We start from the raw sequence: 15,190 nt of genomic DNA on the forward strand, positions 1-15,190 counted from the left end.
TTTCCCTTGAGTTCATAGATATTGTTAAAATAATACATTCCAGGACCCTTTAGACAGATGGATAAAAGCCTTCTGTAGTATTGATGACAGAGATGCTTCAGTGAGGAAGCTAGTGTAAAAATAAACCTAGTTTCCTGCTGGTGCAACAGCTGGGTGCTTAAGGGGGAAGCCAGCTTCAGCATGAATGGGCTGTCATGGAACCCTATTTCTAGTTGTCAAGGCAGCAAGTTTAGCATCTTCTTCCAACATCTTAGTAACTGAAAGGAAGAAACTGAAATGATTTACTGAAGGATTACTTAGAGAGCAAGTAATTTAAAACGGAACACCAAAGTGAGGTATAAAAAAGGAATATTTATCTTTCAAAAATACAACTTTGAACACTACTGACATCTCATTTACAAAGTATTTTCCTGAAATACTCATTGGCTTTGCTTACTTAGTACATTCAGTTATTTTGAATCACAGCTCAAGGGAGGGCATAAGTATGTTCTTATAAGCACCACCAATACCAAAACAGAAAAGATCATCTATGCCTCAGGATATTAGCCCCAAATCCTCATTTTCCCCTTTCTCTTCCACCAAGCAGGACCTCCTGACTGGTCCACCCACACTGGCATTGCAATCTGGAGGTGTCCCTGGCACTCCAGGTGGAGCTGACCTATTTGCAGGAAGCCTCACACACACTGGCCCAGTATTCATTCATTACCAAGAGTTTTCTACTAATACTCATATCAATTCTTTGCAAACATTCAGCATGAAGTAAACAGTATTTACAGCAGTACATACTTTGCAATTCAACACACTGACAGTAGAAGAAAAGGGACCAATAGGTTTTGTACGAAGGCCAGAGGGAAAACATATTAAAATAAATCTCTTTTGCTAATGTGAGTGTGCACATGCGTACATGCACACACGTGTTTTAACTCATAGAAAATTAAACATGCCCTCCTTTAAAAGCAGACTATTTACAGGGTGATTCTAAATAGCACGTACACATGCCAGTCATACTGGAGACTTGCTTTCTGCACATACATGGAGATTTGTGTTTTTTTTTTTTAATTCTGAAATAAGCTTTTTATCTGCTATGTTAGAAAAAATAAGTTCAGAACAGTTGTCAACTTTTGTTTGACAGTAATTTGCAAAAGCCACATGTCATGCTTTGTCTTTTAAAAGGCGAACCTGGTCAAAACCTTCTAGAAGACTGATGTGTTATTCACTTACTAGGGATTGGAAAGACAACATCAGTTATGGAGTACCTAGTGCTCCTCACATTCCTCTCACCAGTAGCAACATTAATGTGAACAGAACTTTTGAAACACAAATCACGCACAAATCATCAAAATATTTCAGTTAACAGTGTTTAAAAAATACTGAAGTCTACAACAGTAGTACAGACATCGAAAACACCCCAAATACTCTTTAGCCTTAGGCCTTTTTCAATACGACTAATAAAAAAGACAATTGACAGAAAGGGAGAAAGTTACAGCACTTGAGGTTTGAGTAAATTTCTTCTTAGGGCCTGTAGCTTGAGGTGCTGCTCTAGGATCCTTATTTTAAGTCAAAATAGATTCCAGGGATGAATTGACAAATTTAAAGCAATTTCCACTGGAAACCATTGAAAATACAAATCACTTTCTAAGCTTGTCCAACACACATTTATTTTCAGGATCCCAGGTTGTTAGGTAGATGAATTCAGGTCAGTTTCAAGCCCTCAAAGCCACAGAATTTCCATCTCTTCTCTAAACTGGCTCCAACTCCAGTCATTTCTTGCTTGAAGGTATGCTGAAGTCTGCTCATGAGACATTCCACATCACTGGTGCAGATCTGTGGGGAAGAGAGCACATCTCTATTCAAAATCAATTTTACCTTCCTAAACTGGTTCTTCCCCCCTCCCCACCCATGTTGCTTACTTTAGGATGCTGATGCGCACATGTACATCGGAGTGGGGTTGACTTTGTCCCCCTCCTTATACATGTGTATGTGTTGCGTGAGTGGCTTCTGGATGGCAGCCTTCTTCTGTTGTGATCACTAGACAGAGTTTACTATTTGTTTATGTATTTCATAACTGCTTTACTAAATAAAGCATAAAGGATAATTCACATACAATAAATTCACTTATTTCACATACTGATTGATGAGTTTTAGTAAATTTATACTACTATATAAATTTTTATATGATATATAATTTTATATATGTACCACCACTTTTTTATTCACTCATCTATTGATGGGCACTTGGGTTGCTTCCATATCTTGGCTATTGTAAATAATTCTGCAATGAACATAAGGGTGCATATATTATTTTGAGTTAGTGTTTTGAGTTTCTTCAGACATATACCCAGAAGTGGAATGGCTGGGTCATAGGGCAGTTCCATTTTTATTTTTTTCAGGAACCTCCATATTATTTTCCAACTCTGAGATTTCTGTTGGAAAAAGCTGGTATCAGTCATAACAGAGAGGCTTGGGTTATTAATCAGCTGAATGGCAGAAGATCAATGTTAGTGATGCAATGTGCAGGCCTACCAAGCTGCAAAGCCTTTTGGGAAGGGAGTGAGACAGAAATGGCTTCTACCAGACCAGAATTCTCCATACATGCATTGGTTCACAAAGGAAAAGTGAACTAATTCTGTGTATTGTCCCCCTCCTCTCTCTCCCTCTCTCTCTCTCTCTCCCTCTCTCTCTCTCTCCCTCCCTCCCTCACACACACACACACACACACACACACACACACACACACACTCACTCACATCAGTATGAAAACAAAAACAAATCTGTGGACCCCTTTAAGGCTTCCTTGACATGGTCATTTTTATGCTGGTAGCAACATTCCTAACTGTGAACCTGGGCACCAGGGCTTGACAGAAAAGCAGCAGGGAATCTTTATAGAAACCCCAAATTGCCACCACGCTAAATATTTCTGGAGCTAGAGGGAGGGTCCTCCTCAGTTCTGTTGGTACAACTATAGGCTCTCTTTGGAAGGGTCTGGCATTACTCTGTCAGGAAGCTGCTCAGGAGGACCTGGGTCTGGATAGGAGGGAGATCAAGCTTTCTTCCCAGTGCTGGTAGTAGACTGTATTCCAGTTAAGTGAAATCACATTGCAAAGTATCATATAGAGTTGAATATCCATTTCAGAAAACACAAATACTTAATGTTTACTCATATATACATATGATATAGGTGAGACATATGTGTAGAAAAGGGTCTGAAATAAAGATATGCCAAACTGTTAATAGTGGTTATCCTTGAGGGGTTGGGTTGTGAATAAGTCTCCTTTTACTATATTTCTATATTAATTACATTTTTAGATAATATGTATGCATTATTTTTTACAATTTAAAAAAGAACCAGATAATTTGTACTGATATATAGTTCAATTTTATACCACTTCAACTGACCACTTGGTCCTGGTGCTCACATTCCATCCCTCCTTTCACTGCCAAATGGGCCATTTAATTGCAGAATAGCATCATTTCCCAGAGAGTAATGAGGGGAGTGCAAGCTAGAAATGAAACAAATGCCACCAGGAGGATGTATCATCATAGCTAGATTCCCAAATGGGCCAGTGCCTCTGTTAGAGCACATATGCCTAAATGACTTAACATTTTGGACATCCAAGTGCAGGAGTCTGCATTCCAATGGCACTTCTCAAAAGGCCTGGATCCTGTGAAATAGTGAGTACAATCAATGAGCAGGTTTAACTGAATGCTGCTTCTGAAAAAAAAAATCTATCATGAGTTTATTTATTCTAAGGAGTCAAGAGTTCCCTCCTCCTTCAGTGAGGCATCCTTGACCTTCTAGGGAACTAGCACTTACTCTTGCTCCTGATGCTTTGTGAGTTCCTCCACAGGATCTCACCCAGGGAAGGAAGAAGCCCACGAGATTGGCTGTGAGCAAAAATTTAGTCTGTGTTACAGACTTATTGTTCCATGTTTTGTTGTTTTGTCCCTTCCTTGATTGTTTCATCATAGACAATGGCAGTGGTGATGGTGATGGTTGGGGAGGTGGCTGGAGTAAGAGTTCCAATTTGAAAAATTAACATTTGTTCACTGTTATAGGCCCAGGGAAAAAGATTGATTTGTGAGAAACATTGGTTAATTTATAGCTTACAGTAAATTAAGAGAAAGGACATTAATTCCTTTAGGGTGTATTTTGGAAGTTGGGTGGCCAACTCATTCAGGTTTTCCCAGGGTTTCCCCAGTTTTAGCATTGGAAGTCCCAAGTCCTAGGAAACCCTTCAGTCCCAAGCAAACAGAGATAGATGGTCATCCTACTTGCCAGAATGAGGCTCCACACTGAATCACAGTGATAGAATAGGTGAGGGACATTTCCTTAGAGCAATTACTAATGACTTATCTATGCTTGAAGAGAGTAAGGTCACCTCTTCCCAAAGAACTCTAGATCCCATTCCAGGCTCCCACATACCTTATTATCTAGACGGTGCAAGTAGGAACAGATGTATTCAATGCTTGCTCCAAATGGGTGAACATGAAGGAATGTGGAGATAATCCCTATAAAGGCAATACCATGGAGGTTACACTTGAGATGCCACATGATAATGTATAGCAAGAGCTAACTTATTATGTACAACAAGCATGTCAAACTCGCGGCCCGCTGGCCATGAGTTACAATAACTATGTACTGGGCACGATTTTAAATTTACATCTATTTTATTCATTTAATCTTTACAACAGCCCTGTGAAATAGGTATTACCATCCCCATTTCATAGATGAGGAGCCACTGAGGCACAGAAAATTTAAGCAATTTGCCCAAGATCACACAGCTGGTAAGTGGCAGGGCTGATATTTGAACCCAGACAATCATTCTTAGTTTTTGGTTTTTTTTTTTTAAAAATACGTTTTATTGATTTTTTACAGAGAGGAAAGGAGAGGGATAGAGAGTTAGAAACATCGATGAGAGAGAAACATCTATCAGCTGCCTCCTGCACACCCCCTACTGGGGATGTGCCTGCAACCAAGGTACATGCCCTTGACTGGAATCGAACCTGGGACCCTTCAGTCAGCAGGTCGACGCTCTATCCACTGAGCCAAACCGGTCAGAGCCAGACAATCATTCTTACCATACTGCCTCTTACCACACTATATAACGTGTAGAAAAGCTGGCATTTGAGAATTAATTTCCATCATTTTTGATGGCTAAAGATTACCTGAGTTCTACATTTTACAAGGAACTTAGAATTTTACAATAAATTTAGATTTGCTGAGTTGTTACAGTTCCTCTGCACAGTCTTTAAATTGGACTTTAGCCTCTTCTGCATTAATAATGTCTTATTGTGGTAGAAGTACTTTGCCTGACTAATCCTGCGCCTCTCACAAGAGAATTTGCTGATTGTATTTGAGTTCTTTTTCTGTGACTACCTCCACAAGAAAAGCCAAACTTTTTTTTCCCCTGCTCACGTGATCATTAACATTTTGTTTGTGTTCAAAGCCCTGAATCTTTGAATTCTCATGGCAGTTTATAGCCTCCAGGAATGGTCATAATTTCTACTCATAATAACTATGGGGTGATTGGCAGTTATACACACTGTCTTGATTGTTCTGTCCACCAGGTTAATTGCTCTAATACTCCTTTTGTTCAGAAGTCTACTATTTCTTTCTTTATATTTTTTAAATTCACCTCCTTTTATAAGATCTTAGATATCTCAAATAGACCCAGACTTGAATTTGCTGAAAACTTCCAGGAAATAAAAGCTAAATATGGTTTAGTTCATAAACTGCAACTATCTGTCCCTTTTAAAGATTGACAAAGAATATCATAAGTTTAAATTGTAGTTTGAAGTTCAAATTAGTTCTTTGTGAAAATCCTCTGAGTATTAGATGTCATAGGAATAGGTTGGGGGATCTAGAAGTAACTGATGGTAGGGTTCAAAATCTGTTCAAAATGGATGTTATTACTTTATAACACTCCTTTATTCTTCAATGACAAGGCAAATTGAATTTCTAAACACTGACTCAAGCTGAGAAACTTAAATTCTGAAGAACACAGTCCACGTTCAAAGAAATTCTAGATGCTTTGGTCAAGATAGGCTGTCAAATGCCAAAAAACAACTCAATGGGTTTCAAAACACTAAGCAGTTTTTGTTGGTTCATACCCAAAGAGCCAACTTAAAAAATAGATTTTCCATTCTCTCTGTCAGCCCAAGATATCTTTAGAAAAACAAAACAAGAAACACTTATTTTAAGAATCTTTGTTTCTAGAATTATCCATTTACAGAAGCTTCCTCCTACCCCCAGCTTTTCTCTGACAGGTCTCCCAGTAGCCATGCCAATTTGTTAAAGAACTTTGAGTTGGAAAACGGAAATAAATTATCACTTTTCTCGAAGGCTCAATGGCAGATCTCCTGGCACATCTTATCAACATATCAAATTGTTAAATCTGAGTATAATATCCATTACCAAAGGAGGCAGATTATTTTAAAAATATGCAGAAGCCAATCAGAGTGCAGAACTTTTGAGATAGGGGTGGAGCTAATGTGTGGCTCAGCTTCCTAGAAGGCAGCTAGGATTATCGGCTGAGGCCCAAGATCAGCCTCTTTTAAATGACAAAATATTTCATAGGATCTCAATCTGCCACTGCTCTCCAAATGGAATTTAAGTAAATAAGCATTTGTGAATAGTGCTGTTAAGTGCAAAAATGGTTTACATTTATTGAGGTCTTAATATGGGCTGGGTACTATGTACACTGATTTAGATGAAATATTGTATTTAATACTCACAGCTACCCTTTGAAATAGGTAATATTATTATGCCCATTTTGCAGATGGAAGAACTAAACATCAAGATGGAAATGGTGGAGTCAAAACAGGAAGCCAGGTCTGTCTGATTCCTTAACCATTTATGCTATCTTGCCTATTTGAATGAATTTCTATATAATGAGAGCAATTTTAACATTTATTTCATCATAGTCCACCAGTGTCCAACACTTATAGACAGCCTTTTGAGTCATCTGCCTGTAACCTGGCACACACTTCCTCTGGAGGCTTACCTGGAAAAGCTCTCTACTATGCAGTGTCTGCACTGTCCCTTGACTAGGACTGAGAAAGACTCAGCTAACCTTGCATAGAGATTTAAAAAATTTACAATGTGTTTCTCTAGTGGACCCCCTATTGGCATAGTGCTTATACCTTCACGTTTGATGTGGTACTGGCCACAAAGAGCTTGAAGAGGGCTGGGAGCTGCTGTTACCATTTTTTTTTCCTGTTACCATTTTTTTATTGAAATCTGTACTTGTTCTTATTCTGTTGTCTTCAGGACTCTGGGTCCTTGCACTGTCATGCTTCATAAATGCTTGGCGTGTGCTTATACACCTTAGGCAAACCCATCCTCCTCTGCACTGCACTCTAAGCATTGTATGTGTGTGTTTGTTAGCTTCCTTACCCACTAGCAGTGCTTCACGTTCAGATTTGATAGGACTGCTGTTCAGAGTCTTCTCAATAGGGTAGTCACTATCCTGGCTTGATGCACACAGTCTAGAAGCACAGTTTTCCTGTGGGAATAATATGCTTCCTGGGTCAGTTCACCTTATTTGATAACAGGTTTGGTTTCAATTACACAACAGGAAACTTCTGTAACAAAGCACGCTAAAAGCAATACTGTCCAATTTTGATTATTGAGTGGGAAGAAGGAAAACAGCATAAATTACAAAAACATTCCAGACAATCCAAAGCTCCTTTATACTATGGCTTCATAAAGGAGCAGAAAAAATTAGATATTCATCTTTACCAGTTTTAGTTTTCTGCCTTCATCATTCACTCTATACAAGTATCTGGAGGACCAGACTCAACATTTACTGTTTCCTAGATGCCAGGCACTGTTAGGCATGCATTATACCCATTCTACAAATGAGAAAAGTGGGGCTCAGATAAATTAGGTAAATTGCCTAAGATCACATTGCTAGGAAGTATTAGCCTAGATTTCATCCCAACCCACCTACTGTTAAAAGGACCATTTTTTTTCTTATTTTAGGTCCACATTCTGCTAAAGGTAAGTCCCATCTCTGAATGGAGAATCTACAATTTAGCTAATCCATTTGCAGGTAATCAACTTTTGGCTTTTAAACTAAAAACCAGAGTCTCTATTTATTGATTATCAACTCTCTCTTTCTCTCTCTCTGTCTCTTCTCTCTGATAAGGACATTATCAGTTAGGATATTCCTGACTTTATAGCAAGAAATGGCCATGACTCAAAATATCATTACTTAGTGGCATTCTTTATTGTTGCAAGTTTTCTCTTTCTGAGCAGAGCAGGCATGTTTCTTAAGAGATATTCATAAAATTCACGACCAGCAATCAAATTGAAAAATACCTCCAGATCTTTCATGGATCTTTCTTTCTCTCTTTGGGTATTGAAAACATCTTTTTTTGTATTATAAATGTGAAGGAAAGCCTTCATAATAAGGAATAAAAGAAATCACTGCTTCAATCTCACTACTATTATAAAAGGAAATGCTGGGGATATGCACCTAGGGGAGATCGAGTCGGGAAGATCATGCCTGACTCAGATTATTTGTCACTTCTTCCCTTCTACAAACTCTCAGCACAGACAGATTTCCTTCTGTTTTCTTTAAAGATGTCTTCAAAGCTTCCAGGATGCTGCCCCTGAACAAAACGAATGTTCTATGCTGCCAGGCATGTTGTTTTTTTGATTTACAGGCTTCCCGGCTGTAGTTAGAAGGGAAACCTTTCTTGATGACCTACTCAATCTTTGGCCTTTAGAATACAATTCAGGCAGTAACTATCATGCCAAGTTTGATTTAGACTACTGGCTCACTTCTAAGCCAAGGGCTGTACATCTGCTTCTAATCCCCTTAAAACATCAAATGATCTAGTAAGCCATTTCTTAAATGTGAGTGTTTAACAGATCCTGGGTGATTTAAGATATGAAGACATCCTGAGACATTCTAGCCATCTTAAATAGAAATGTAGCCTTACTGAAAGTTGACTTCAGTTTTATTATATAGCTGGCATTTAAACAATTAGAAGGCATATTGAATGGATGCTTATCACCTTAAATTTTACTAACATATTGAAAGAGGTAGTTCTTTCTGTAGTAAAGCAGATATGTTACATTGTTATATTGCAAAACACTGCCAATAAGTCACACTGTGGTTTACTGTCAAGCAACCCAAACAAAAACAAACAAAAAAATCCCTTCTCACCAGAACTTATTGCTTTCCTTTCAACTTAAAATTACTTTTGCAATCTAATGTGATGGTACTTTGCTTCCTAACCTAATTGTGTCAGGTTGAAATATTTGATCGCAAATCAGCTTCCCAGAGAAGAACACTTTATAATGAACTGTTATGACTTTTTCTGAAAGTAGCTCTGCTTAAAAAAACACAGGAAAAACATATTCTGACTCACATTTTCCTGATTATCAGTTGGATCTCTTTCCTTGTTCTCTTCAGCTTGTACATCATGGTGTACCCAGTTTCAGAATGGGAAACACTTAGACACACACAATATGGCAAATTTCCTCTATGTAATTTGACCTCTTGTTTCTTTAAATGAAATACTTTACAAGGCAGAAAGCTGTTTATACTAAATCACTAAAAATGCCCCATATACTAAAAATGCCCTTAATTCAATTTATGATATCAATCCTAAAGGGTGATTTTAAGCATAATGCCACTAGCATGATCCCATGTCTATCTGTAGTCTTCTGCCTACATACTCCATTTTATGCAAAAAGCAAAACAGCTATGTATCAGCTCTGGGACATTTTAGAAGCTCTGATAGTATAAGCAAAGTCCTGATAAATAGAGTAGCTTTGGTACTTTTCAATTAACAGCTTAATAAATGAATTTCTCTGGGATTATGCTTGCTTCTTTAATAGTATCCACAAACTGGAAGGTGAGTTGATTTTATGAAATAGATGATTTATAAGCATACTGCAATGGCTTCCAGAAAAAAAAACACTTTCAATCATTTGTTTCAACTACACCATGGTTGCCAGTTCTTAATGGCACTCTGTGGGAAGTCACTATGCTGGCACACACACCCAGGGCACCTGTATGCATTGCATCTTTCGGAGCTGAGTATACAAAATAAAGAGCATAAGCTTTTGTGGATCTGTAGCATTGTTGATTTTTCACTCTTAGTGTAAGATCCTAATCTTCTCTTCCTTCTAAGACATTAAAATCAGTCAATTATGGTCAGTGAGCCTTCTTTTTCAGAGAATAACTTCAGGCATAAAAGAATGTTCAGGTATAAAAGAAATTAGGTATGATGGAGACACCATTAGTAGATTTTACATATCCTTAAATAGACTGGTCACCTCATTCATGGTTGTGATACATTAATCCATCTGAGTTTGACATGCTTGCACTAGGTGGAGCATCTGCAAAACAATGTTAATGTTCTAGTTGCTCTGTGTTTCTTCCTTTAATGAAATGCTTAATTAAAGGTACTCTGTGTCACAGGAGTTTTCTATGTTGTTATTTGCTTGACAAGATGAAGTGTGCACTCTGGTCTTGACAAGATGAGGTGTACACTGGTCTTTTCCAAGAGGGAATACTGAGGAATTTCAGGGATGTACTGATTTTTTATTCATTGAAAAGTACACTCTCCAGAACCCTTAGAAATGTCAAGGACTCACACTTGAAAAGCAGAGCCCTTGATTCAAGAATTGCCCTAAAGATAGGGCTTTTAATTCCCAACCAGCCCTACATTCCAAATATTTTCCTATTGTAGCAACTTCCAGGGTATTTTCATTGTCACTAGAAAGGAGTGAAATGGGCAAGGGAAAAGGTTCACTTAGGACTCATGTACCTTTTCTTTAAGATTTTCCAACATTTTTTCCACCTGTAACTTTTCATCTTTGATTTTTTCAAGTTCAGCGTCTTTCCTTTTGTATTCCTCTTGGACTTTGAGTAGATGCTACAAGAAAAACCAAAGACAATCAGATCTTAAGGACTCACACTTCACTTTAAACCTTGGCTAAAATTGTACATTAGCCTGGTCTACCTCACTTTACACCAGCACACATAATCATTTCTCTGTGCAGAGATACTGCACGGAGAAATCAAGATACTTTTTACTTAAAGTTATTTTTATTTGGCTCTTATAAACTTTCTTTGTTAATATTTTGGAGTCTGAGGAACTGACTGATCTCATCACTTAATTTTCCTATTACAGCCAGGGGTAAGGGAAGAGTGCAGTTAATTCTGTGTGAACACTATCTTGATTGCTGCATACACTGAATTAGATGTTGGAAAGCATCCTTGCAAATAGCAATTTTCTAAGCCAAATTCAATTTCTTTGAGAAAAGTAGTAAAAAATCTAAATATCAAAAATGTTAGTTTCCATAATAGTAGGCAAGGGACTAGATTCACCATAATTTATGATTATAACAAATACTAGCTATTTAGCATTTTATAGGTGCCAAGTATTGGGCAAAGGGTTTTACATTCATGATCTCATTTAAACCTCACAATTTTTCCATGATACATAATACTGATGCTTAGAGAGGTTTAGTGGCTTGTCTGAGGTCATTCATTCAGTGGCAAAGCTGGGATTTAGACCCAGGTTGCATCAACCCTATAGTCCATGCTTGTAATCCCCATATTAGACTATACATCATTTTGGGACAATGTGAGAAAAATTTTATAATTGTTTACAAGGCTATTTTCTAATAAAAAGTAATCAAAATGACTGAAATTAATTTTTTAGTAGCTAGAGACCAAACTGTCTCACTGAGGTCTTTGAAGTGATGAAATGAAAAAAAAATAGCTCATCATTTTAAAATTGCATTTAAATTGCAGAACTGTCCTTATGTGGAATGGTTTCAAAATTAAGGTAAGAAAAGAACACAACAAGAAAATGTTTCCAAAGTCTTGCTTTTCAGAGGCTTGCAAAAGACCATTGGAAGGGCTAAAAAACATAGTACAATGTACATTGTCAAAGTTCTTTGAAGTCTAGCTGAGGAGATGCAATTTTTGGTGCAAAGATCTCTGATGTAATTTGCATGTTCTAATTGAACTCCATGGTGACAGTAAAAGAAAGGTAAGCGTTCATTCACACATTTTGCTAACAGGAAAGGTGAAATATTAATGTGATATTACTTGTCATACATGAAGATAATGGTAGCATAAGTAATAGGAATATGGGGCTCCTAGTGCCAGAAGAGACTACCTATTTACAATTTGTGATTTCCAACCAGCGATAAGCTTTGCTCTAGATAGTTCTAAGGCATACAATTAAAAATTATTGCACAATTTAAGTTGTAAGGAAAAATGAATGGTAGTCTAGCAAGATAGAAGAGGATAGTATACTTACTCAGAAGTACTACACCTTTACTGAGAGAACAGCTGTTGATATCTTTTAAATTGTAGGCTCACTGTGGTAATGATTACATGAAACTTCTAGATATTGAACATCTATTATACAATGTTGTACTTAAATTATAGTGAGATGCACTTATTTATTTTACTTTTTATAATTGGAAAATGTGCAGGTAAACTCACTCACATAAATGACCGTGATAACAAAATAAAATAAAAGCAAATTTGTATATGCCTGAAGCACTGATACTAAAAAACCCATAACACCTCTGCTTCTATCCAAATCAAGCATAGGATTCCTGCCATTCCTTCTAAAAGGCTGTATTTTTCAGCATTGTTTCGACTAGATACTTACCCACCATCACTTTTTCGTATCTAAGTATCTGTGGTTCTTCAAAAGGACCCTGAGGCCCTGCCCCGATCTCAAAGTAGATTATGTTTGGTGTAGTTTTATTATTTTTCACTGAATGCTCATTCTTTAAAAATTGGTGATCCATTGCTACCACTGTATTAAGCAGAATATATCATTTACCACAATACACAATCCCTTCCTTACTTATGCCAGAGAACAGAATATCAAGAATTGTAAGAGATTTGCTCTTCTACTTGCTTTCAGGGGACCCTTTTACATGTGAGGAGCTGAAGATGTTTATTCAAAAGGTTCAGAAAACCAAAATTCATTTACCTGTTGCATTCCTTGCAGGGCTTGTTGCAGGAGTTTCAACTGTTGTTCTTTGTTTGGGTCATCTTCTTTGTGGGTTTTGCCTTGCTCTTGCTTAAGCAGTTCTACTTCATTCCGATAAGCATCGAGCTGCCAACGGAGGCTGTCATTTTCTTCCTTCAGAGCTTCTGCCTGTGATACTAAGGCTAAACAATCAATATAAACTAGTTAAACCATATATCCAGATTCCTTTGTGCCTCATCTTATTACCATGAAATTGACGTGTATAGAAAGCCTCTCAGTGAGAAACTTTGGGTCTGAGTTGGCCATGGCAGCAAGGGATGGACACAAGAGCACACAGGCCCATTTTTGCAAATGAACACAGGATTCCAACACATGAAAGTTCTCATCATGCTTCATTTTCTTCACCCCAGTTATAACTAAGATATTTTCAGGTAACATCAGTTGCTTTTATTTGAATTGCACTAAATGATAAGAGTCCTGTAATAAGAATATATAGAGCTAAATGTCTTGAACTAATGATTTTCCACACAGTATTTCTGCTGATAGTTGTTAAAAAAAATGTAGCCTTGACTGGTCCTAGTGGGGAAAGGTAAATAAGAAAATGAAGACATAAGACTTTGGTTTTTAGTATAGCTTAGATGTTGCCACTCCGTCCTAAAAAGATGTAAAAAAACTGAACAAACTGAAAACTCAACAGCCCTTCTTAGATTCATCAGGATAGTGAAGTAATAGGGCAAACTGCTACCCACAAAACTGGAGAGAGAGATAGGCGAATACAGAGTATCTCAACTTACCAGACCAGAAACCCATGAGCAAAAACCTCCACAGGAACCAGTGCCAAAGTAATTGGCAAATTGCTGGAGGCTCCACATGGACAAGTTTGAGACTTAAAATGTCAAGGGCAATTCAGTCATAGTGAGGTCCCTACACTTTTGTGAGCTTTATCTCCAGGAGCTCAACAAGATCCTCACAGTGAACAGCTGAGAAAAATCCCCTTGTACTTCCAGCTGGGGTCGGAGATAGAAACCAGTTTGTATGCCCAAACATTCTGTTCTTAAAAAGGCTTGCCTTCAGAAGAAACTATTTTATCAGAGTCTAACCTGCTTGGGTTTTGCCAGAGCCTAAATCACCTGGGGAAGGAAAATATCCAACTCTAGCTCCCTCTAGTCATTCTGTCCTATCTAAAAGGTAGGGGGGAAGAATCAAAACACTTGCAAAGTTCACAGTCCAGAGACACAGGCTCACTAAAGGACTGAGACCTAATCTTAGGGCTGTGAAATGCTTCCCCTCCCTCACTACTGCTACACTACTAAAGTCCTATTTACTAGTACATCACATCCAGATTTTTTTAAAAAAGTACAAGGCATGCTAAAAGGTAAAAAACAAAATTGGAAGAGACTAAACTGGGATCAGAATCAGAGTCATATATAGCAAGAAAGTTGGAATTATCAGACCTTAAATTTAAAACAACTAATATTAGTATGCTAGGCTTTAATAGAAAAAGTAAATAACATGAAAAAACAGATGGCTAATGTAAGCAGAGTATTGGAAATTCTAAGGGAGAATCAAATAGAAATATAGGAATAAAAAGACATCATAACAGAAATGAAAAATGCCTTCAACAGGTTTATTAATAGACCTGTGGAAATAGAATCTCTGAGCTTGAGAAGATGACAATAGGAACTGACTAAACTAAAAAGCAAAACAACAACAACAACAACAAAAACAACATAACCAATCAGAATATCCAAGAACTGTGGGACAACTAACTACAAAAGATGTAGCATACATGTAATGAGAATATCAAAAGGAAAAGAAATAAAGGAATAAAAGCAATATTTGAAGCAATAATAACTGACAATTTCCCCAAATTAATGTCAGACACCAAGCCACAGAGAAGATCAAACAGGATAAATGCCAAAAAAAAAATTAGACCGGAACAGACACCTCATCAAAGATATACCAATGTCAGAAACTAAGATGGCGGCAGAGATAAACACCGGGAAATTAACGCCGCACACAACAATTGATTAATACCTCAGAGAAACAATACGGACTTCACCCAGAACCACAGGAAGCCTGGCTGACTGTAAACTCTACAACTAGAAGGAAGGAAAGGCACACTGAGACCCACAGAAGCCGCAGGAGAGAAGCACAGAGGTACGGGGCTCACCCGGGGCTCGCGCGCGCGGAAAGGGACTGGGAC

The 15,190-nt window shown here is 37.6% G+C and overlaps 1 protein-coding gene across 1 annotated transcript in view; it reads right to left on the reverse strand.

Annotated features, from left to right (window-relative positions):
* Positions 1-331: 331 nt before the first annotated feature.
* Positions 332-15,190, reverse strand: part of ENOX2 (ecto-NOX disulfide-thiol exchanger 2) — a 173,958-nt gene continuing 159,099 nt past the window's right edge. The window contains exons 10-14 of the mRNA XM_015567897.1: positions 12,985-13,166; positions 10,789-10,896; positions 7,397-7,505; positions 4,424-4,509; positions 332-1,824 (exon numbers count right to left, since the gene is read on the reverse strand). Coding sequence (XP_015423383.1) covers positions 1,693-1,824; positions 4,424-4,509; positions 7,397-7,505; positions 10,789-10,896; positions 12,985-13,166 — 617 coding nt within the window. The 3' untranslated portion in view covers positions 332-1,692. The remainder of the gene's footprint in view (positions 1,825-4,423; positions 4,510-7,396; positions 7,506-10,788; positions 10,897-12,984; positions 13,167-15,190) is intronic.

This window comes from Myotis davidii, unplaced genomic scaffold (assembly GCF_000327345.1).
Source record: "Myotis davidii unplaced genomic scaffold, ASM32734v1 scaffold900, whole genome shotgun sequence".
Lineage (NCBI taxonomy): Eukaryota > Metazoa > Chordata > Mammalia > Chiroptera > Vespertilionidae > Myotis > Myotis davidii.